The sequence below is a fragment of the Asterias rubens genome, chromosome 11, assembly GCF_902459465.1.
Source record: "Asterias rubens chromosome 11, eAstRub1.3, whole genome shotgun sequence".
Taxonomy (NCBI): domain Eukaryota; kingdom Metazoa; phylum Echinodermata; class Asteroidea; order Forcipulatida; family Asteriidae; genus Asterias; species Asterias rubens.
The window spans coordinates 581,603-604,100 of record NC_047072.1 but is presented as its reverse complement, the minus strand read 5'-3'; the positions used below and the strand labels follow the sequence as shown (position 1 = coordinate 604,100).

Here is a 22,498-nt window from a genome sequence, read left to right as displayed (position 1 = left end):
ATCCTTACGGACTGTGAAGGGGGTAACCCTGTTTCCGCCCCAGGAGTAGGTGGCTCCTAGTGGATGATAGCCATGCCTATATCCTTAGGGACTGTGAAGGGGGTAACCCTGTTTCAGCACCAGGAATAGGTGGCTCTTAGTGGATGATACCCATGCTTACATCCTTAGGGACTGTGAAGGGGGTAACCCTGTTTCAGCACCAGGAATAGGTGGCTCCTAGTGGATGATACCCATGCTTACCCCCTTACGGACTGTGAAGGGGGTACCCCTGTTTTGGCCCCAGGAGTAGGTGGCAACATGCGCCTTGAGACAGTCGAGTGGCTAACCCAAATCAGTTCAGCGTTGCCCCAATAGTGAAGTGGCCTTCAGGCCTTGTGAACTTGTGATGTTAAGCAATCTCTCACAAAAGATAAAATCTCTGTTGCACAACTATTGTTCAACAAATCGTGTTCATCGTCAGGGTTCATTAGTCTGGCAGCATCCCATCGAACAAAAAGTTATAATCGTCTATTTTGACAACTCTTTAATTTTCTCTTCAACGTCTCTCCTGATTCTTCCTGGATTTTTTATATGTCGAGTGGAAGGTCTGTAAAGGCTGTTGTGCGCACCTCGGCACGGGGGAGGTGTTTGTCGCTCCGTTTCTCTGCGCAGAATGGTCGGTCGTATGACATCGATGTCTCTGTGAAGATACTCTGTCATTGATATGACGGCATCGGGCGGAGAGTCAAACTCAACGACAAAATAACTGCAAAGTAAAACAATATCAGGTAATAGCAGCAGCAAAATTTTAATGAAAAAAAAAAGAAAAAAAAAAGCAGGGCCCAATTTCATGGAACTGCTTAAAGGCACTGGTAACCTTTGGTAATCCTCAACGACCAGCATTCTCACTTGGTGTATCCCAACATATGCATTAAAAAAAAAAAAATCTGTGACAATTTTTCAAAAAAACTAAGTTACTTCAGAGGGAGCTGTTTTTTCAAATGTTTTTTAATACTTTCAACAGCTCTCCATTGCTGACTTTTGATCCCTGTAGGGGTGTCTAACCGATCGGATAAGAGGCAAGACCAAGAGCACTGGCTCTGGTGTTTCTGTTCAGTGTTGGTTCGAGTCCCGGTCGTGAAACTTGTGTCCCTACTGAGCAAGACACTAAATTATAATTGCTTCTCTTTTCTCCACCCAGGAGTAAATGGGTACATGTACCTGTTTTTAGGGAAGATTGATAGTAATCTTGTGATTGTTTTAGCTTAGTAGCACAGGCAGTATACTCACCAGGGAGCTGAGATGGTTTGAGAAAATGCCCAGTGAACAGGGGTAGTAATGTTAGAAGCACTTTTATTAAGTTTTAAGACGCCCTTCGGGTGTGCAAAGCGCTAGATAAAAATCAATTATTATTTATATTTTTACAAATGAAAAACTTACTGTCCTCGACTGAAACTTTCTGTGTGTGCCAACATTCTGTACGGTAGTCTTTTTTCACCGAGATTTTCAAGTTTCTTGACGATTCCTCCTCTTTCAATTATTGAGGTTATCGATCTTTTTACTCCTTCGATTACACCCGGCTGTAATTCACAAAAAAACAAAAACAAAAAAAAAACAGAAACGATAACCAATGAATGAGGATGAGCCACTGGGAAGTTAGATTTGAAAAATGTCTGGTACTTTACCATTACTTCCAATATTCATAACTCAAAAAAAAGGTCTACTGACTGCTTTATTAAGGGTTGCGATAACGTAACCCTCTTCCCGACTTCACCGTCGGAAGGAGGGTTACGATCGCAACTAACGTTATCGCATTCGCAACAACTAGTGCTACGGGTAGAACCCCCCAGTTGTTGGATCTCTTTTTAAAATTAATTTAACAAAACATCATTACCAAATACATGGGATGGTCTAATGACAATTTAGATAGCGAATTCACTGATTATTTAACTCATAATTACCCTCGTCATAACTCTCATAATCAGCGCCAGCTCGTACCCAGGCATGGTGAAATAGTATTACAAATAAAAACGACAAAACACAGTGGATTTCTATACAACTAACGATGCAACACATGGATCGACGCGTCCATTCAGTCGTGTCTGTCAATGTCGGTTGTTGCGTAAGGTGTACGCACGGCTTTTGGTGCTCTTGTTCTCGAGGGAGTTTGGGCCGCATTTTGATTCGAATTTAAATTGTTCGTCAAAGACCGTCACTTACATTCGGTATGACCATGGAGGTAGACCTCCATTATGGTATGACAATCTACTATAAAGGGCCCTAATCAAATAATCTTTTTAAATACGTTTATTTATGGAGGTAGAGATAGCTTTATTCAATCAGAAATCACAGTAATTCAAAATGAATAATACAAAATGCTATTATATAGTGAAGATGATAGTAGGCCTATATATATCTTCATTTTATAAAAATGCTACAAAAGTGAACTTTGGGAGTTATGGTTGTGCTTCTGGACGGTTTTATCAGGGCAAGGGTTTTAGTATGGCGTGTATAACCTAGTGAACGAGGTTGGGGTTCATTTGACCATTGTTTTAGGAGGTTTCATTACGGTATTTTTTTATTTATTTAGTGGCACCCTGAAAACCGTTGTTGTTCTTCTTATAGCCATAAAGGATTATTTCAGCACCGATATGGATCATATCGCTGGGCTCTATGGATTATTCTAGCATGCACTGACGTTGCTGTGACGTTGTTTTTTCCATCGTTGGGCAAACGCTGGCCCAACTGTGCCACGACGTCAGACTCTGTTTGGCCAACTTCTCATGTTCAGTTGACGTATAATTAGTACGTTGGGACAACATAGTACTATTATTTTTCTCATATTACATGTATTATTGACCCAATGCCGGCATCGATGATCTCTCAACGACTCAACTCAAAACATTCATCCTATATAGGCCGTTATCATGCTGCCCCCATCTTGGTCATGTTCCTCGTATCGAATATAGATAATGAATGCTAACAATCATTTTGCAATTAGGAACCAGACTATTTTGTTTTTTTTAGCCTCGGCTCATAGTAACATTGATTATCATCAATGGGAGAAATTCAAGATGGCTGCACCGTGATAAAGGTCTATACGTTGGCAGGGTACTGACGCAATGTCGGTACAACGTTGGGCCAATGTGTAATCTATACAGCAATGGACATTTTGTGTGTAAACATACGTCGTTTGTTATTGTCAATTAATCACATTATTCATACATCATAATTAAATATACTATTAAAGACACACACACAATACCTTTCAATCAGTCTATAATGCTGAAGTACATTGACGCTGAAGCCTGTCACGCCGCTGTTAGGGCACTTGTACTCTCCAGATTGGACTACTGCAACTCTTTGTTAAGTGGTCTCAAGCAATCTGATTTAGGCAAGTTACAAAAGATACAAAACAGAGCATCCCGTATAATCTTCTCCTACCCAAACCATGTCCCCACTTCACCACTGATCAAACAGCTGAACTGGCTCCCAGTAGAAAAACGAATAATGTTCAAATTGGCCTTAAACATGTTTAAGTGTATGTCTGGTGGTACTTTTCCCACATACATTTCCAACTCATTAGAAACCAGGGCTACAAAGAGCAACTTACGTTCACAGGGCAACTTGTATATTCCTCGACCCACCAGAAAATCAGGAGACGGAGCATTTTCAGTTGCAGGCCCTAGGATGTGGAATTCCCTTCCAAACTCAACCAAAAGTTCTAGCTCTGTTACCATGTTCAAAAGGTCTCTGAAAACATTCATTTTCAATCAGTAAATCTCGCTTTGCTTGGCCTGCAGTTCTAGTCAAAAAGAGACAGGCTTTGCGCGGGTCTTTCTTGGCTAAATGCTGCTAGCTTTGCCTAGTCGTGGTTTTCCTCTTGGTTTTTGTTTGCATTCCTTTTTTGTTTTTTCCTGTTACATTTATACGGTATAACAATTCAAGACGTTTGTACAATCTAAGGATGAGGATGTTACGTTACCGGTCTGTAAATCGTTTTTTTTTTCACTGCACAACACTTTTCCCGACGTTTAGCACATAGGTTGTGCACAACCTATGTGGGGCCTATTAGTCGACGTTAGGTTGCCCATACCACCATAACTACGTCAGACAATGCTGTAATTCTAACTGTTGTATATTACCACGTTCGTACGTTTAAACACTGACATTTAACGTCTGTTTTTTGATGCCGACTTTGCCGACGTCCACCGACGTTGGCTCAACGTATGTTAGCTGGGCACCTCCCATCAGAGGCTGGATGGACGGCGTCTTCGCAGCCAGACTACAGCGAAAAGAGCCACCGCAGTGAAACAGTGGACGCCTCCCATCAGAGTCTGGATGGAAGTCGTTTTTGCAGCCAGACTACAGCGAAAAGAGCCACCACAGTGAAACAGTGGACGCCTCCCATCAGAAACTGACTGGACGGCGTCTTCGCAGCCAGACTAGAGCGAGTAGATCCACCACCGTGAGACAGTGGACATCTCCATCAGAGGCTGGATGGACGGCGTCTTCGCAGCCAGACTAGAGCGAGTAGATCCATCACCGTGAGACAGTGGACACCTCCCATCAGAGTCTGGATGGACGACGTCTTCGTGGCCAGACTTGAGCGAGTAGAGCCACCACAGTGAGACAGTGGACATCTCCATCAAAGGCTGACTGGACGGCGTCTTCGCAGCCAGACTAGAGCAAGGTGAGAAGTTGCACGCCTCCCATCATAATGAAGGTTATGGTATAACTACCATAAAGGTCGTAGATTAGCCCTGCAATTAATAAGATAATTATGATGGGCCAGGTTAAAGTCTCGGTAAAAAAAGTACTCTGTATTCTTATTGGCGAGAAAAAAATGAACAGACAATACTTTATAGTTGTGTGCGTTATTGCTTGGGCTTTAATGGGGGGGGGGGGGGGGCAGGGGACGTGTGCCCCCTAAACTTGTCAAGGGTGGGGGATCAAATGTTCACGAATGTTTTTTATCTGACGCCGTAAATGCTATGACTATAATAAACGATGTCCCCGGCCATCTTTCAAGACAGATTGACGCCCATGGTATGCTTTAAAAACAACTTTTGAACAAAACGACGCCCTCAGTGTTGACTGACTCCGAACCCCCAATGATCACTTGACATGTTCCCATTGTACAAAGGTAAGCATTTAGTTTTGATCAGACTCTAATACTCACCTGGGAAATACAATGTGAAGAGCCCGGTCACTCCAGTGAAAAGTCCATTCCAACCCCAAAATAACCCCATTCGATCAGCACCAAATGACTCTATAACGACGAGGTCAAATTGTATGTGTACCAACACTTTGAAATACCCATAGATGAAAGCTGCCACAAGTACCGGCCAAAAAGACATCAGCCAGGGATCTATGAGATAATACACAGATGACAAAAATAGTCCAAGTCCTAACCACGCAGAGTTGCTTAGACTTAGTACTTTGAAGTTTTTGACCAACGGACCAACAGTTATACTGCTAAGTATTCTCCCAATTCCATAACTGACGACAAAGTTGGATGCGTCTCCAAGTGAAAACCCCTTGGATACGGTTGTGTATGCTACAAAATTATATGACCCAAGCTGTGTTCATCACCTTCCATATGTTGCACATAATTATTATAAGCCAAAATTATGGTAAGGAGAATAAACCAAGTTTGAAAGTCTGGCTGATGAATGAGTGAACGCTGTTAAAACGAGAGCAACAACGGCTGTTTGATGTTGCTTCTCCATCACCGGTGTCTTCATTTAAAGCAACTGTTTGATATTCGTCATTGGGCCTAATTCTTGTTACAGCGGGTTCTTTCATCAAAGCTCCACAAACAGCATGATGAGACAAAATCGCACCAAATAGCAGCAGGGTTCCCCTCCAACCGTAGATATCCAAGAAGAATTGCGTTAAGGGTACGCAGGTGACGAAGGCAAGGGAACCACCAAGTATTCCCACGCCAAAAGCTGTTGTGCTTGCTTCATTAAAGCAGCGTCCAACCAACTCTTTACTAACAACAAGTGAGCAACCAACCGCAGGACCTGTTGGGAGGGGAAAATATCATCCGTTAGTGTTGTCAACTAAGCTCAGGTTTACACCCTGACGTCATGTCAGGTGAATACAAGGCTTTGTTTTATGTCTTGTGAGGCACTGGACACTATTGGTAATGATAATTGTTAGCATAAAAACTTACTTGTTGTTAGCAATCAATGGAGAGATGTTGATAGTATAAAACATTGTGAGAAAACGGCTCCCTCTGAAGTACTGTCGTTTTCGATAAAGAAGTTATTTCTCACTAAAATACTTGAAAATGATTTCGAAACCACAGAATTTGATTTTGAGGTCTCGAAATCAAGCATAATGAAAGCACAAAACTTCGTGTGACAAGGGTATTTTTTTCTTCCCTTATTCTCGTAACTTTGACGAACAGTTGAGTTCAAATTTTCAAAGGGTTGTTATTTTGTGCATTATATGAGATACACTAAGTGAGAAGACTGGTCTATGACAATGACCAAATGTGTCCAGTGTCTTTAATTGATTCCATGTCTTACTTACCGGCAGCTAGAGTGAGAAGAACCGTTATCTGAGACAAACTGGTAGCAAAAGCCGAAGCTATCAGCGAACCACCGACGAGTAACCCACTCACCATGACAACAACTCGCACTCCTAGTTTCTCTCGTAGTGGAGAGGCAAATAAAGCTGTGTAATTAAAGAAAACAAGACAAAAGATGTAGCTTGATTATCAAAATGTTTATAATAATTATTTAAATGTAATGGTTGTATGTCACAGTTAGTAGGTATCTTCTTGTTCTGCATGCTTCAAACTGTTTCTGATTTTCTCTTCTTTCCGTCATTCGCTTGCCTTTTTTCGTACCTGCCGCAGTGTATCAACCTTTTCCTATACATGTAACATTATTAATTGCTATCTATGTGAGGACTATCTTTTGTCCCTCTATAAACTTTTGTTACTATGCTCCAATAAAATGTGAACACATTAAATTACAAAGGAGTCCAGTGTGAGGACAGCATTGTTCCTTTTGTGTTCCTTTGTTCTACTGTCCCCTCTCTTCTGATAATACAATGACAGGGTCCATGTTCATGGCTCTGCTTATCGTAAGCACAGGATCGGCGCTTACGGAAGCGGCGGGAGAAATCTGTGCTTACGCCAAGCGTATTTCCGGGTCAGCGCAGAATAGTGATCGTAAGCGCATAATCGGCGGTGAGCAATGCCAATAAATAGGGCCCTGATCATGACCGTTCCTGACAAAATGTCCTGCATTCCAAGTCGTTATAATTCTCTGCTGTTCTATCCCAATGTAACATGGTACACTGTGGTTCAATCCACTGTTTCTAACTCTTGCTTTCTAATCAATGCACGTCTAATTCTTTTACAAGATTTTCCTTTGTAACCCAACACCAATCTTCCTCACTGCACCAATATGGGGTATGGCTTTTTGCCAGGAGGCTGCATGACCTTGGCCCAATTTCAAAAGCTGTTTTAGCAAAAAGAAATGCCCTTTTACCCCCACTTCCCAATATTGTTTTTGTTCCCCGGCGCATACCGTCCCTTCGGTATGCTTTTGATCACCGTTCAGGCAACCTCTGCCTGCTACAACCGTAAACGCGCCAACGTAACGCAGGCAAATAAAGTTCCACTCTCGTTGTACATGTACTATTGTGAAGGACTTGGGGAGCCGGGGCGCCCTCTACTCCAAACAGATAACCAATGTGTAGTGTACCACAAAACGGTAAAACTGAAAGTTTAATGCAGAAAGTACAACAACTATAAGTACAGAGCAATATATTTAAGTACAAACTGAATAAAGATTAATAGCACAATAACAACATCCGGAATAACAAATAACTAAAAAAGATCACCAAAAAAACACTTAATTAAAGAAATAACAATTTCCCAAGCATGAAATTACTCTTACAGAATTGTTCTCTCTTCGGGCTCAAGATGTCCTCAACAATATAAACCTCTGCTCAAAACACTACTCTTCTCGTCATCTTCAACCTAAAAATAAACAACAATGCATAAATTATTTAATGTACTCAATACACACAGCGAGTGAAAGCCCTCCAGTCATAAGCAGGCAAGGCCCAAATAAGGAAACAAGCTCATGAATATTCATAGCGTCCAAAATAAAAATGGCGAGTGGAAGTGTTTAGGCAAGCCCTGCTATAAACAAAAACTAAGTCTTAAACTCACACAATTAGCGTAGTTATACAACCATAAAAAGGCCCTAGAACTTCATGAAGAGTAAACATCCCTAAGCAAGGGAGCCTGGACAAGCTAGTTCACTAAACTACCCAACAGCTTAACAATGGCCTTGACACAAAAATGATAAATCAAGGGAACAAAAGGAACGAAAACTACGTAAATGAGAGAAAAACTAGAAGGCGGAAAATGATACGGCGGGAAAACATGACTGAAAAATACATGCTAATTAGACAACATTTTACTGAAAATTAATCTACAATACCATTACAATAAAATCCAAGCTTACCACTAGATAGACTTCAAGGTAACTACAGGTCATAAACGGCCTTCAAGGTGAAAAAGAGGCACTTTCTACTGAGTGGTTTGACGAAAACCAAATTCTACAGAAAACTTATTGGCGAAGAGCACTAGCGCAACACGAGAGGGCGCTATACCAAAAGACGTAACTTTGGGGGCAGAGATGAACATAACAACTATGATATAGCCTTACAGCTGTAAATAAAGTGTATTCTTTAGCCATAAGAGTGGTGTCTGGGTTGTATTCAATTCAATTCAATTCAATTCAATCCAATTAGTCTTTATTAGATCCCAAAAGGGTAATTCAAATGCTCACATACAGTAAAAACATTGACACATTAAAAACATTAAAAACGGACAAGGTCTATACAATTCGTATGCCTTTTTATGTGATACCTCTATTATTAAAGTGTAGGGCCTCACAATTATTTTGAGTAAATATATACGTAGTGTCCAGTGCCTTTAAAGTGTTACAACTTTACCTGAAATCTGCATACTGGCGTCTATAATAGCAATCATCCAGCCAACTAACCAAGTCGAAGCGTTGAATTGTTCTTGTAGAGTTGGTAACATCACAGCAAGACCCTTAATCAATTCTATCCACGCTATCCATGATAGCAACAGCAGTCAGTGCAACAGCAGTGCGATTATACGTTCATGCAACGGTCGTACGTAGCGCGTGGCGCCACCACTGACTCCAACACAAACTGGGATCGAGGATGTGCGTACCGTCCACATACATAAAGGTTCTTTGTGTCTGTGGTACCGTCACCCTAACTACAACGAGCTTAACAATTACCGACTTGATTTCAAGACTATCTATTGGCAAGCAAACTTAATACTTACCTGGGAAATACAATGTGAAGAGCCCGGTCACTCCAGTGAAAAGTCCATTCCAACCCAAAAATAACCCCATTCGATCAGCACCAAATGACTCTATAACGACGAGGTCAAATTGTATGTGTATCATCACTTTGAAAAACCCATAGATGAAAGCTGCCACAAGTACCGGCCAAAAAGACATCAGCCAGGGATCTATGAGATAATACAAAGATGACAAAAATAGTCCAAGTCCTAACCACGCAGAGTTGCTTAGACTTAGTACTTTGAAGTTTTTGACCAATGGCCCAACAGTTATACTGCTAAGTATTCTCCCAATTCCATAACTGACGACACAGTTGGATGCGTCTCCAAGTGAAAACCCCTTGGATTCGGTTGTGTATACAACAAAATATATGACCCAAGCTGTGTTCATCATCATCCAAATGTTGTACATGAAGATTATTAGCCAAAATGATGGTAAGGAGAATAAACCAAGCTTGAAAGTCTGGCTGATGAATGAGTGAACACTGTTAAAACAAGAGCAACAACGGCTGTTTGATGTTGCTTCTCCATCACCGGTGTCTTCATTTAAAGCAACTGTTTGATATTCGTCATTGGGCCTAATTCTTGTTACAGCGGGTTCTTTCATCAAAGCTCCACAGACAGCAAGATGAGACAAAATCCCACCAAGTAGCAGCATGGTTCCCCTCCAACCGTAGATATCCAAGAAGAATTGCGTTAAGGGCACGCAGGTGACGAAGGCAATGGAACCACCAAGTATTCCCACGCCGAAAGCCGTTGTGCTTGCTTCGCTAAAGCAGCGTCCAACCAACTCTTTACTTACAACAAGTGAACAACCAACTGCAGGACCTGTTTGGAGTGGAAAATCATCAGTTAGTGTTACAAACTTTTTTCAAATCAAGTGTTTCAATATCTTTAACGTATGTAATGGCATTTGGCTATTGATGGAAATACTACAAGCATTAAAAGCTATAAACCAAACTTCAAAGCACTACTTCACCACCTTACTATAGGCATTACTTCCATGTCTTACCGGCAGCTAGAGTGAGAAGAACCGTTATCTGAGACAAACTGGTAGCAAAAGCCGAAGCTATCAGCGAACCACCGACGAGTAACCCACTCACCATGACCACAACTCGCACTCCTAGTTTCTCTCGTAGTGGAGAGGCAAATAAAGCTGTAAAATTAAAGACGATAAGAAAATTACAGCTTGATGGTCGAATTGTTTCAGAATAAATATTTCAATGTAATGTATGCGTAGCAACTAATTTTTAATTGCTTTTTTTTCTGCTTCAAAAACTTGAAAAAGCTGATTTGCTTTTGATATTTACAAAATGTGTCTGATATTTTACAATTACTTTCAACTGTGGTCTAAACTGAACCGACGTCGCAAGCTAGAGTTTGTAGCCATAAGAGTGGTGTCTAGGTTGTATTCAATTCAATTCAATTCAATCCAATTAGTCTTTATTAGATCCCAAAAGGGTAATTCAAATGCTCACATACAGTAAAAACATTTACACATTAAAAACATTAAAAACGGACAAGGTCTATACAATTCGTATGCCTTTTTATGTGATACCTCTATTATTAAAGTGTAGGGCCTCACAATTATTTTGAGTAAATATATACGTAGTGTCCAGTGCCTTTAAAGTGTTACAACTTTACCTGAAATCTGCATACTGGCGTCTATAATAGCAATCATCCAGCCAACTAACCAAGTCGAAGCGTTGAATTGTTCTTGTAGAGTTGGTAACATCACAGCAAGACCCTTAATCAATCCTATCCACGCTATCCATGATGAAAATAAACCCAGAACAGCAAACCATCCAAGAAGACCGCCATCTTTGAAGGTTTTAACAAACCAACTTGATACACTTTGGAGAAAAACGCAATGTGCTAACGGCTAGACCATAGTGGTCTTTCATTACTTAAAAAACAGACTTGAAGCTATCGTGAAAGAAGACTTTGAGTGACAAGTGTGTTTTATTCTATTATTATTTACTCACAACTTCGACGACCAAATTAGCTAAAATGATGTTATTTTATGCATGTTGAGAAACACCAAGTGAGAAGACTGGTCTTTGACAATTACCAATAGTGTCCAGTGCCTTTAATGGTTTTGATGACAAACACAAGCTAAACAGATGTTGTGTTTTTATTTGTTTATACTTGTACATGCACACAAATGCTGCAATGATTTTGACCTCGTCTCTTCTCTTATTCCCTTATTCAAAATATAAAACCAACTAAGATACAGAGTCCATAAAAATTATTTAACAATGAGGTCACACGGTTTTTCTGTTTGTTGTCGGGAATTGTGTACCTGCCATATATTTTGTTTTGATCTCATCTGGTTGGATGGCAATACTGTACAATCACTGAACATTGCGTGTACAGGGTCACTGTTGTGTGTCGATGAATACCCCATGCAGTCTATTATAGGCCTTCAGAACTTATACAAATCTATACTCACTGTTAAAACACGCACTGGGTGGCTTTCTAAACACCTACAGTATGTCATGCATGTACCGAGCTACAATGTGCTTTGTTTTAACAATGTTAAACAACAGTTTTAACAATGTGCTTTTTGGATACGATGATCCCTAGGTCAATAGCTTCAAGCCTGTTTTTTAAGTAATGAAAGACCACTATGGTCTAGCCGTTAGCACATTGCGTTTTGCTAATCCCAGACTTGAAATCGAGTCTACAAAAGGACCTTGATCAAAGTGCATCTACGTCCAGCACATGCGACAATCACCCTACGGAACCTGCTGATGAATCGGACTTCTGAGTAAATTCCTATTGGAAAAGCGCCAAAATGACAACCAAACTACATCAAGAAAAGAGAACGACAATGGGGTGCATTTTTCTACAAAGTGTATCAAGTTGGTTTGTTAAAACCTTCAAAGATGGCGGTCTTCTTGGATGGGCTGTTCTGGGTTTATTTTCATCATGGATAGCGTGGATAGGATTGATTAAGGGTCTTGCTGTGATGTTACCAACTCTACAAGAACAATTCGATGCTTCGACTTGGTTAGTTGGCTGGATGATTGCTATTATAGACGCCAGTTCGTCGATATCAGGTAAAGTTATTGTCAACACTTCAGTAGAGGTGTTAGATAAAAGCTGACCGATAACGCTGCCCTATGTCTTTTACAAAAACAAACAAAAAACAAACAAACAAACAAACAAACCAACGAACAGACAAACAGACAGACAGACAGACAGACAGACAGACAGACAGACAGACAGACAGACAGACAGACAGACAGACAGACAGACAGACACACATTGCTGCATTTTACAACCTTGCTAAAATTAAGCAGAGACCACAGTTAAATTGTTATCGTGTGAGTAGCATTATAGAGGGACAAAGGAAAGTCCCCGCACGGAGAGCAATAAATATTGATACAATTATGATAGGCAAAATTGCAGCTTAAAGAGAACACCAAGAACAGTTGGAGCAGAAAATAGAAGAGACATTGAAATAATAAACAATGCAATGACCAAACTTTACATTTGTCTTCATGTCTTCAACTCCACAGCTCTGTTTGCCTCTCCTCTACGAGAGAAACTAGGAGTGCGAGTTGTGGTCATGGTGAGTGGGTTACTCGTCAGTGGTTCACTGATAGCTTCGGCTTTTGCAACCAGTTTGTCTCAGATAACGGTTCTTCTCACTCTAGCTGCCGGTAAGACATGGAAGCAATATTGACACACTAAGAAGAAGAAAAATGGCGAACGGAAGTGTTTTGAAGTTCAGTTGAAAGGTTTTGGGGTCTACGTTTTTGTAGGTTTTACCAATAGCCAATCTACAAACCCGGTCACTATCTCGTTTGGGCACCCGCACCACGGCCCCGTGCCCCCTTTTAATTTTGGCCTTCGTTGCATCTTCTGCGAAATCTAACGTGGTCTTTCAAATTATTGTGACAACGTCGGAAAATATGGTAAATGGGTACAAAACATTGTGCCTAACGTCTACCGTTGGATATGAAGACGTCGGCAAAAAAAGCCGACGCCAGAACGGGGTTGAGCCAACGTTGGATCAACGTCGTCGACGTTGGCCCGATGGAACACTCACCATCACAGCAACGTCACTTACCAACGGTTGCCCAACCAAAAATGTGTACGTTGGGCCGACGATGTAAGTTGGGCAGGGTGTAAACCTAAGTTTAGTTGATAATACTAACGGTTGATTATGTTCCACTCCAAACAGGTCCTGCGGTTGGTTGTTCACTCGTTGTAAGTAAAGAGATGATTGGACGTTGCTTTACTGAATCGAGCGCAACAGCTTTCGGCGTGGGAATACTTGGCGGTTCCATTGCCTTCGTCACCTGCGTACCCTTAACGCAATTCTTCTTGGATATCTACGGTTGGAGGGGAACCATGCTGCTACTTGGTGGGATTTTGTCTCATCTTGCTGTCTGTGGAGCTTTAATGAAAGAACCCGCTGTGAAACGAAATAACGATGAATATCAAACAGTTGCTTTAAATGAAGACATCGGTGATGATGAAGAAGCAACATCAAACAGCCGTTGTTGCTCTTGGTTTAACAGCGTTCACTCATTCATCAGCCAGACTTTCAAGCTTGGTTTATTCTCCTTACCAGCATTTTGGCTTATAATCTTCATGTACAACATTTGGATGATGATGAACATAGCTTGGGTCATATATTTTGTAGCATACACAACCGTATCCAAGGGGTTTTCACTTGGAGACGCTTCCAACTGTGTCGTCAGTTATGGAATTGGGAGAATACTTAGCAGTATAACTGTTGGTCCGTTGGTCAAAAACTTCAAAGTACTAAGTCTAAGCAACTCTGCGTGGTTGGGACTTGGACTATTTTTGTCGTCTTTGTATTATCTCATAGATCCCTGGCTGATGTCTTTTTGGCCGGTACTTGTGGCAGCTTTCATCTATGGGTATTTCACAGTGATGGTACACATACAATTTGACCTCGTCGTTATAGAGTCATTTGGTGCTGATCGAATGGGATTCTTTCTTGGTTGGAATGGATTTTTCACTGGAGTAACTGGGCTCTTCACATTGTATTTCCCAGGTAAGTATTAAGTTTGCTTGCCAATTGATAGTCTTGAAATCAAGTCGTTAACTGTTAAGCGCTAGGGTGACGGTACCACAGACACAAATAACCTTTATGTAGGCCTATGTGGACGGTACACACATCCTCGAACAGCTAGGCAGCGCCTAAAACGACTTGTCATCAAGTCTAGCCAATAGATGGATTGCACATGGGGTCATCCACCACCATATTTGATGATGCACAAAGGACAAGTCCACGCGTGCGCGCACTGCATAACTCTCAGCCAATGATAAATATCCTTTCCTGTGCACGTTCATCAAAGACGGTGGTCAATGACGTCATGTGCAACCATTTTCATGAAACTGTAATGCTTTTTGTGTTAACATTGTGAACATGTCAAGTGATCGTTGGGGTTCGGAGTCAGTCAACACTGAGGGCGTCGTTTTTCGTTTTTTTTTTTCGAAAGTTTTTTTTAACACGAATGAGTATTTGTCTTTACATTTTGTTATCACTAATAATAATGTACTTCTATTTACGAGACTACACCCGATATACTTTAACGTGGCCCATCATATCTTGTTTAATTCCAGGTCTAATCTACGACCACTTTGGTAGTTATACCTTAGCCCTAATTCTGATGGGAGGCGTCCAACTGCTTACCGTGGTGGCTCTACTTGTTCTAGTTTGGCTGCAAAGACGTCGTCCGGCCAGCCTCTGAGGGGACGTCCGAAAATGTATCCGTACTGCCAATCCCGATGCTCACTGTCGCGGTGTTCACTGTCTCACCATGGTGGCGCTGTTCTGTTACATTCCGCATTGTTTAAATGTATTTGACATTATTTGAACAAGTACTTAAACGATAGCTCTCGATCCTCGCTTGTACTTAGTTATTTCATAGATATGTGTGTCACATGCACGGTACAAAGGAGACAGCGGAGACTTTAAATGAGCTTTCCCATTTATTTGCACTCGGTGTTTAATACACAGGTGAAAGGGAGATGGCTACGGAAAATTACATGTCTGAGAAGAACTAAAATAACCTCGAACAGAACACAACGGAATCAGGAACAGAAATGAGCCTATGCGGTGTTCGCTGCAAGAATACATTAAGCAGCCAACGCCCACATTCGTTGGTACTCGGGCATACTGGACATTCCAAAGCAATACAAAGTAAATACCAGCAATGCAGTGGTTGAAATAAATGATGGGGAAGGCGGGCGGGACAATAATAGAAATACCACAGGATAATACATTGAAGGAATAATGATAATGCAATACAACAAACACACTTATCGACGGAGATAACAATGTGTGTATTATTTGCTTTAACAATATTTAAATTTGGTATACTTAAACAGCTACCTGAGCGGAATGTTTTCAACAGAAATGGTATTTTTACTTGGTTATAATGCACTTGTTCACCATTTTAATGTAATTTTGATATGTGTACACTTCTGAACTTTTCGTAATTACACTTCTGCCGTTGAGAGCGGGCGTCAAAGGACAATGCCGCTGACGACATTTGTGGGAGTTTGCTTTGTTATACATCCACGCTGCAACAAAGCGGCTTTATCTAATCATATGACTCGATTTCCTTATTCATCGAAAACATTTTAAGTGGAATTCAGCAAAGTTCACGACTTGACATTTCCGTTCAAGCAGGTCGTTAAGCCCTTGGCGCTTTTGATTTTGTAACCCAGGTACTGATCAATTCTCATTGTATTGAACTATTTTCCCAACAAGAGTATGATGGAACAAACGTTACAATGAATGGGCCCTATTTTGATTCTGCACCCAACGAGTATGGTCCCATTTGGGTATGCCCAGATAGCCCAGATACTTTTGTTTTAACCTTGACAGCCCCTGTACAACTTGTATTGTGCATGTCTAAAGATTTAAAATAAATAAATAAAAATAGCCCATGGGATACATCTGGGGTCTATGGAAAAACAACCTCGCTGCACAGCGCTGGAAAAGACGTCGGACCGGACCATGCTGCAAACTGACCCCATATTTGGTTGTTTTACTTCATCCAGCAGCAATGACACCTGGTCGACATTGCCGGATAAAATGCAAGAAACACATTTGTTTCGAAACGTACAAACTCACGACTAGGCCAAAATTGTATAAAAGTACAGGCCTAGGCAATATAAAATTCAACAGGTTTGTGGTACAATTTGAAGACACATTTCATGGCATTACACTAAGCAAGGTTCATCAATAGGAGAATTCCAGAACGCTTGGTGGCAGCAGACTTACCAGGTAAAATACATTGTTCTCGGTATTAAAGGAACACGTTGCCTTGGATCGGTCGAGTTGGTCTTTGAAATGCGTTTGTAACCGTTTGTTGTAAAAGTCATATATGGTTAAAAAGATGTTGTAAAAGTGGAATACAATGATCTACACAAATAAACCTCAAAAATGCGTGGTTTTCCTATTACCTCGTCGACTTACACGGTCGGCCATTTATGGGAGTCGACCGTGTTAGTTCGCAAAGTTACAGGAAAACCTCGCAGTTTCGAGGCAAACTTGTGTGGATCACTGTATTCTACTTTTACAATATCTTTCTAACCATATGCATTTTATAACAAACGGTTACAAACGCTTTTTATAGACCAACTCGTCCGATCCAAGGCAACGTGTTCCTTTAATGTGCGCGTGCTCAGAACTACGTAAAGGACATTTACCTGGTCCCTGCCACCTAGCGTTCCAAAGTCTCCTACTTAACAAACTGCGCGTGCTTTTGGTACATGCTCAGGGCTTCAGGACGTGAGAACGGAGGCCGAATCCAAAGGTGAAGCAGTGGTTTTGAATAGGGCCATGGACTTTAAAGTGCGAGAGCTGTAGTCTCGTTGGTCCAGCAGTCTCGCAAGAATACCGCCAGTGTCGCGAGAATCGCGGAGAGAGTCGGTTGTCCACATACCCAGCTCTCATAATAGTAATTTTAATATTAAATACTCATAACAAACTATACATAAAATCGTTAAAGGCAGTGGATACTATTAGTATAAAACATTGTGAGAAACGGCTCCCTCTGAAGTGACGTAGTTTTCGTGAAAGAAGTATTTTTCCGCGAATTTGATTTTGAGACCTCAGATTTAGAATTTGAGGTCTCGAAATTAAGCATCTGAAAGCACACGACTTTGAGTGACAAGTGTGTTTTATTATTTCATTATTATCTCACAACTTCGACGACCAAATTAGCTAAAATGAGGTATGTTATTTTATGCATATGTTGAGAAACACCAAGTGAGAAGACTGGTCTTTGACAATTACCAATAGTGTCCAGTGCCTTTAGTGGTTTGTATGACAAACACAAACAGATGTTCTGTTTTTATTTGTTTATACTTGTACATGCACACAAATGCTGCAATGATTTTGACCTCGTCTCTTCTCTTATTCCCTTATTCAAAATATAAAACCAACTAAGATACAGAGTCCATAAAAATTATTTAACAATGAGGTCACACGGTTTTTCTGTTTGTTGTCGGGAATTGTGTACCACCTGCCATATTTTGTTTTGATCTCATCTGGTTGGATGGCAATACTGTACAATCACTGAACATTGCGTGTACAGGGTCACTGTTGTGTGTCGATGACTACCCCATGCAGTCTATTATAGGCCTTCAGAACTTCTACAAATCTATACTCACTGTTAAAACACGCACTGGGTGGCTTTCTAAACACCTACAGTATGTCATGCATGTACCGAGCTAAGTTTTAACAATGTGCTTTTTGGATACGATGATCCCTAGGTCAATAGCTTCAAGTCTGTTTTTTAAGTAATGAAAGACCACTATGGTCTAGCCGTTAGCACATTGCGTTTTGCTAATCCCAGACTTGAAATCAAGTCTACAAAAGGACCTTGATCAAAGTGCATCTACGTCCAGCACATGCGACAATCACCCTACGGAACCTGCTGATGAATCGGACTTCCGAATAAATTCCTACTGGAAAAGCGCCAAAGTGACAACCAAACTACAACAAGAAAAGAGAACGACAATGGGGTGCAGTTTTCTCCAAAGTGTATCAAGTTGGTTTGTTAAAACCTTCAAAGATGGCGGTCTTCTTGGATGGTTTGCTGTTCTGGGTTTATTTTCATCATGGATAGCCTGGATAGGATTGATTAAGGGTCTTGCTGTGATGTTACCAACTCTACAAGAACAATTCAACGCTTCGACTTGGTTAGTTGGCTGGATGATTGCTATTATAGACGCCAGTATGCAGATTTCAGGTAAAGTTGTAACACTTTAAAGGCACTGGACACTACGTATATATTTACTCAAAATAATTGTGAGGCCCTAGACTTTAATAATAGAGGTATCACATAAAAAGGCATACGAATTGTAAAGACCTTGTCCGTTTTTAATGTTTTTAATGTGTCAATGTTTTTACTGTATGTGAGCATTTGAATTACCCTTTTGGGATCTAATAAAGACTAATTGGATTGAATTGAATTGAATTGAATACAACCTAGACACCACTCTTATGGCTACAAACTCTAGCTTGCGACGTCGGTTCAGTTTAGAACACAATTGAAAGTAATTGTAAAATATCAGACACATTTTGTAAATATCAAAAGCAAATCAGCTTTTTTCAAGTTTTTAAAGCAGAAAAAAAGCAATTAAAAATTAGTTGCTACGCATACATTACATTGAAATATTTATTCTGAAACAATTCGACCATCAAGCTGTAATTTTCTTATCGTGTTTAATTTTACAGCTTTATTTGCCTCTCCACTACGAGAGAAACTAGGAGTGCGAGTTGTGGTCATGGTGAGTGGGTTACTCGTCGGTGGTTCGATGATAGCTTCGGCTTTTGCAACCAGTTTGTCTCAGATAACGGTTCTTCTCACTCTAGCTGCCGGTAAGACATGGAAGTAATGCCTATAGTAAGGTGGTGAAGTAGTGCTTTGAAGTTTGGTTTATAGCTTTTAATGCTTGTAGTATTTCCATCAATAGCCAAATGCCATTACATACGTTAAAGATATTGAAACACTTGATTTGAAAAAAGTTTGTAACACTAACTGATGATTTTCCACTCCAAACAGGTCCTGCAGTTGGTTGTTCACTTGTTGTAAGTAAAGAGTTGGTTGGACGCTGCTTTAGCGAAGCAAGCACAACGGCTTTCGGCGTGGGAATACTTGGTGGTTCCATTGCCTTCGTCACCTGCGTGCCCTTAACGCAATTCTTCTTGGATATCTACGGTTGGAGGGGAACCATGCTGCTACTTGGTGGGATTTTGTCTCATCTTGCTGTCTGTGGAGCTTTGATGAAAGAACCCGCTGTAACAAGAATTAGGCCCAATGACGAATATCAAACAGTTGCTTTAAATGAAGACACCGGTGATGGAGAAGCAACATCAAACAGCCGTTGTTGCTCTTGTTTTAACAGTGTTCACTCATTCATCAGCCAGACTTTCAAGCTTGGTTTATTCTCCTTACCATCATTTTGGCTAATAATCTTCATGTGCAACATTTGGATGATGATGAACACAGCTTGGGTCATATATTTTGTTGTATACACAACCGAATCCAAGGGGTTTTCACTTGGAGACGCTTCCAACTGTGTCGTCAGTTATGGAATTGGGAGAATACTTAGCAGTATAACTGTTGGGCCATTGGTCAAAAACTTCAAAGTACGTCTAAGCAACTCTGCGTGGTTAGGACTTGGACTATTTTTGTCATCTTTGTATTATCTCATAGATCCCTGGCTGATGTCTTTTTGGCCGGTGCTTGTGGCAGCTTTCATCTATGGGTTTTTCAAAGTGATGATACACATACAATTTGACCTCGTCGTTATAGAGTCATTTGGTGCTGATCGAATGGGGTTATTTTTGGGTTGGAATGGACTTTTCACTGGAGTGACCGGGCTCTTCACATTGTATTTCCCAGGTAAGTATTAAGTTTGCTTGCCAATAGATAGTCTTGAAATCAAGTCGGTAATTGTTAAGCTCGTTGTAGTTAGGGTGACGGTACCACAGACACAAAGAACCTTTATGTATGTGGACGGTACACACATCCTCGATCCCAGTTTGTGTTGGAGTCAGTGGTGGCGCCACGCTGCGTACGACCGTTGCATGAACGTATAATCGCACTGCTGTTGCTTGAACGGCAGAATGTGTATTTGTAACAGCTTGGCAGCGCCTAAAACGACTTGTCATCAAGTCTAGCCAATAGATGGATTGCACATAGGGTGATCCCCAATGCACAATGGACAAGTTCACGCGCTGCATAACTCTCAGCCATGATGGCTATCCTTTCACGCGTGCACGTTCATCATCAAAGATGGCGCGGAATGACGTCATGTGCAACCATATAAAACTGTAATGCTTTTTGTGTTTACATTGTGAACATGTCAAGTGATCCTGGGGGTTCGGAGTCAGTCAACACTGAGGGCGTCGGTTTTTTTTCGAAAGTTTTCTGTTTAACACGAATGAATATTGTCTTTATATTTCTGTACCACTAATAAAATTATGTACGCCTATTTACGAGACTACACCGATACTTTAACGTGGCCCGTCATATATTGTTTAATTCCAGGTCTAATCTACGACCACTTTGGTAGTTATACCTTAGCCCTAATTCTGATGGGAGGCGTCCAACTGCTAACCGTGGTGGCTCTATTTGTTCTAGTTTGGCTGCGAAGACGTAGTCCAGCCAGCCTCTGAGGGGACGTCCGAAAATGTATCCGTGCCAATCCCGGAGCTCACTGTCGCGGTGTTCACTGTCTCACCATGGTCGCGCTGTTCAAACATTATTTAAACAAGTACTTAAACGATAGCTATTGATCCTCGCTTGTATATTTAGTTATTTCCTAGTGTGACCCTCTCTAACACTTAAAAGAGTCGTATAAGGATAGAGGCTAACGGCAAGTTGTTTTCTTTACACTCGGTGCACCTTTTTATTTCCTGAAACAGACAAAGACAAAATACATGTTGTCAGGTCTTCGCTGGAATCATTATCTTAATTAACTTATCAAACAAATAATCACAGAACAGTATTTATGTACAAACAGTATTAAATGAAATCGTAAACGGCTTTAAGTAAACAGGTATGTCTCAAGATCATGACATGTGATTTTCACATCACATGCGCCATCTTGATTATTGATGGAAAACAACAACTTAAATGCAAATAAAACTTGGCCGATGCTCAAATAAACTACAAGGGTATAGTTCAACAAATAAATAATAAACTTGTATTCATTTGACGACACCACAATTACTTATATTGGTATAACATAATATCCTTTTAGACTCATGAAATGTATTCAGAGTTCAGAGTTGTGGTTAACACAATTGTATTAAAGAAAAATGTATTATGACATTATTACCATAATTTATTAAATTATATACGTTTTTTGTTGTTATAAAGTTTATATAAATGTTTTTGTTTTTCTTTTAGATTTGCATCATACAAAGCAGTTAGAAAAAATCCAGAACAAAATTTCACTAAATTTATGAAAATAAAACTGTACTTCACTGCTCTTGTCACATGGAATTCTGCCCCCCCCCCCCCCCACCCAACGGTCCGGGGATAGAATCTCCTAGGGTATTCAGTCCCCCTAGCTAAGGATTTTTGAGGAATTTCCCCCCTCTCTTTTTATTCTGAAAAAATGTACATGTAGTTATACTTGTATCTTCATTTGTTTGCCTCTGTGCGACACTTTTTACAATAAAATTTAGCTTCTTCTCAATAAGGCTGCAACGTTAAATTATAAACCCACTTTGATACAATAGTAGCAGTCAACCTGCAGGTCACTAAATTTCGTTGGCCAGTTTCTATTATAAGGGGATTGTTATTTTGTTATTTTCCATGATTAATGTTCTAAGTGTTGACTCGCTTTTTACACGATGTGTGTATAGCTTCCACTATAACCATAATGTTTGTTTAAAGGAACATTACAGAATTGGTTTTGCTTGCAAAAATGTTGCTGGCAGTGTAAGCACTTTATGTAATCCACCATTATATAAACTGACAAACCTGTAGAAGTTTGAGATCGATCGGCCATCTGGGTCACGAGAGAATAGTGAAAACCGATTACAAATGTTGCATTGCATCTATGCCAAAACAAAAATTAATAAAACGCTCCCTGAGCGATAAACTCCAAACGCGAAATCAGACTATT

General features: G+C 40.5%; 4 protein-coding genes and 1 long non-coding RNA gene across 5 annotated transcripts; 2 read left to right on the top strand and 3 right to left on the bottom strand.

Moving 5' to 3' along the window:
- Positions 1 to 227: 227 nt before the first annotated feature.
- Positions 228 to 2,064, bottom strand: LOC117296926 (28S ribosomal protein S6, mitochondrial-like). Its single transcript, XM_033780033.1, has 3 exons — positions 1,941 to 2,064; positions 1,420 to 1,559; positions 228 to 745 (listed from the first exon to the last, which is right to left on the bottom strand). The coding sequence occupies exons 1-3, from the start codon at positions 1,983 to 1,985 to the stop codon at positions 508 to 510; spliced, it is 423 nt and encodes a 140-aa protein (XP_033635924.1). The 5' UTR covers positions 1,986 to 2,064; the 3' UTR covers positions 228 to 507.
- A 2,073-nt stretch (positions 2,065 to 4,137) lies between these two features.
- LOC117296600 (monocarboxylate transporter 13-like) lies at positions 4,138 to 11,209 on the bottom strand. The gene is made up of 8 exons (XM_033779619.1): positions 10,997 to 11,209; positions 10,365 to 10,508; positions 9,629 to 10,180; positions 8,971 to 9,093; positions 6,523 to 6,666; positions 5,773 to 6,008; positions 4,447 to 4,688; positions 4,138 to 4,264 (listed from the first exon to the last, which is right to left on the bottom strand). Exons 1-8 carry the CDS (start codon positions 11,085 to 11,087, stop codon positions 4,138 to 4,140), a joined length of 1,659 nt encoding a protein of 552 aa, XP_033635510.1. The 5' UTR covers positions 11,088 to 11,209.
- LOC117297036 lies at positions 7,639 to 8,560 on the bottom strand. Its single transcript, XR_004519846.1, has 3 exons — positions 8,478 to 8,560; positions 7,902 to 7,984; positions 7,639 to 7,721 (listed from the first exon to the last, which is right to left on the bottom strand). It is a non-coding gene; the product is annotated as an uncharacterized LOC117297036 (long non-coding RNA).
- Positions 11,210 to 11,754: 545 nt separating the features above from the next.
- On the top strand, positions 11,755 to 15,751 carry LOC117297110 (monocarboxylate transporter 12-like). The gene is made up of 4 exons (XM_033780245.1): positions 11,755 to 12,414; positions 12,877 to 13,020; positions 13,545 to 14,387; positions 14,960 to 15,751. Exons 1-4 carry the CDS (start codon positions 12,150 to 12,152, stop codon positions 15,085 to 15,087), a joined length of 1,380 nt encoding a protein of 459 aa, XP_033636136.1. The 5' UTR covers positions 11,755 to 12,149; the 3' UTR covers positions 15,088 to 15,751.
- A 2,468-nt stretch (positions 15,752 to 18,219) lies between these two features.
- On the top strand, positions 18,220 to 21,883 carry LOC117297109 (monocarboxylate transporter 12-like). The gene is made up of 4 exons (XM_033780244.1): positions 18,220 to 18,603; positions 19,092 to 19,235; positions 19,420 to 20,262; positions 20,911 to 21,883. Exons 1-4 carry the CDS (start codon positions 18,372 to 18,374, stop codon positions 21,036 to 21,038), a joined length of 1,347 nt encoding a protein of 448 aa, XP_033636135.1. The 5' UTR covers positions 18,220 to 18,371; the 3' UTR covers positions 21,039 to 21,883.
- Positions 21,884 to 22,498: the final 615 nt, after the last annotated feature.

Excerpts from the sequence above, each read along its gene's own strand:
- LOC117296926 (XM_033780033.1), bottom strand. The coding sequence starts at position 1,985 with ATGCCTGGGTACGAGCTGGCGCTGATTATGAGAGTTATGACGAGG. Across the intron at positions 1,560-1,940 it reads TTATGAGAGTTATGACGAGG|CCGGGTGTAATCGAAGGAGT; the intron begins GTAATTATGAGT and ends TGTGAATTACAG. Across the intron at positions 746-1,419 it reads GAAAGTTTCAGTCGAGGACA|TTATTTTGTCGTTGAGTTTG; the intron begins GTAAGTTTTTCA and ends TTTACTTTGCAG.
- LOC117297109 (XM_033780244.1), top strand. The coding sequence starts at position 18,372 with ATGGGGTGCAGTTTTCTCCAAAGTGTATCAAGTTGGTTTGTTAAAACC. Across the intron at positions 19,236-19,419 it reads TCTTCTCACTCTAGCTGCCG|GTCCTGCAGTTGGTTGTTCA; the intron begins GTAAGACATGGA and ends CACTCCAAACAG. Across the intron at positions 20,263-20,910 it reads CTTCACATTGTATTTCCCAG|GTCTAATCTACGACCACTTT; the intron begins GTAAGTATTAAG and ends GTTTAATTCCAG.
- LOC117296600 (XM_033779619.1), bottom strand. The coding sequence starts at position 11,087 with ATGTTACCAACTCTACAAGAACAATTCAACGCTTCGACTTGGTTAGTT. Across the intron at positions 6,009-6,522 it reads TCTTCTCACTCTAGCTGCCG|GTCCTGCGGTTGGTTGCTCA; the intron begins GTAAGTAAGACA and ends CCCTCCCAACAG. Across the intron at positions 4,689-5,772 it reads CTTTGATGAAAGAACCCGCT|GCGTGCAACTTCTCACCTTG; the intron begins GTAACAAGAATT and ends TTATGATGGGAG.
- LOC117297110 (XM_033780245.1), top strand. The coding sequence starts at position 12,150 with ATGACAACCAAACTACATCAAGAAAAGAGAACGACAATGGGGTGCATT. Across the intron at positions 12,415-12,876 it reads CGCCAGTTCGTCGATATCAG|CTCTGTTTGCCTCTCCTCTA; the intron begins GTAAAGTTATTG and ends TCAACTCCACAG. Across the intron at positions 13,021-13,544 it reads TCTTCTCACTCTAGCTGCCG|GTCCTGCGGTTGGTTGTTCA; the intron begins GTAAGACATGGA and ends CACTCCAAACAG.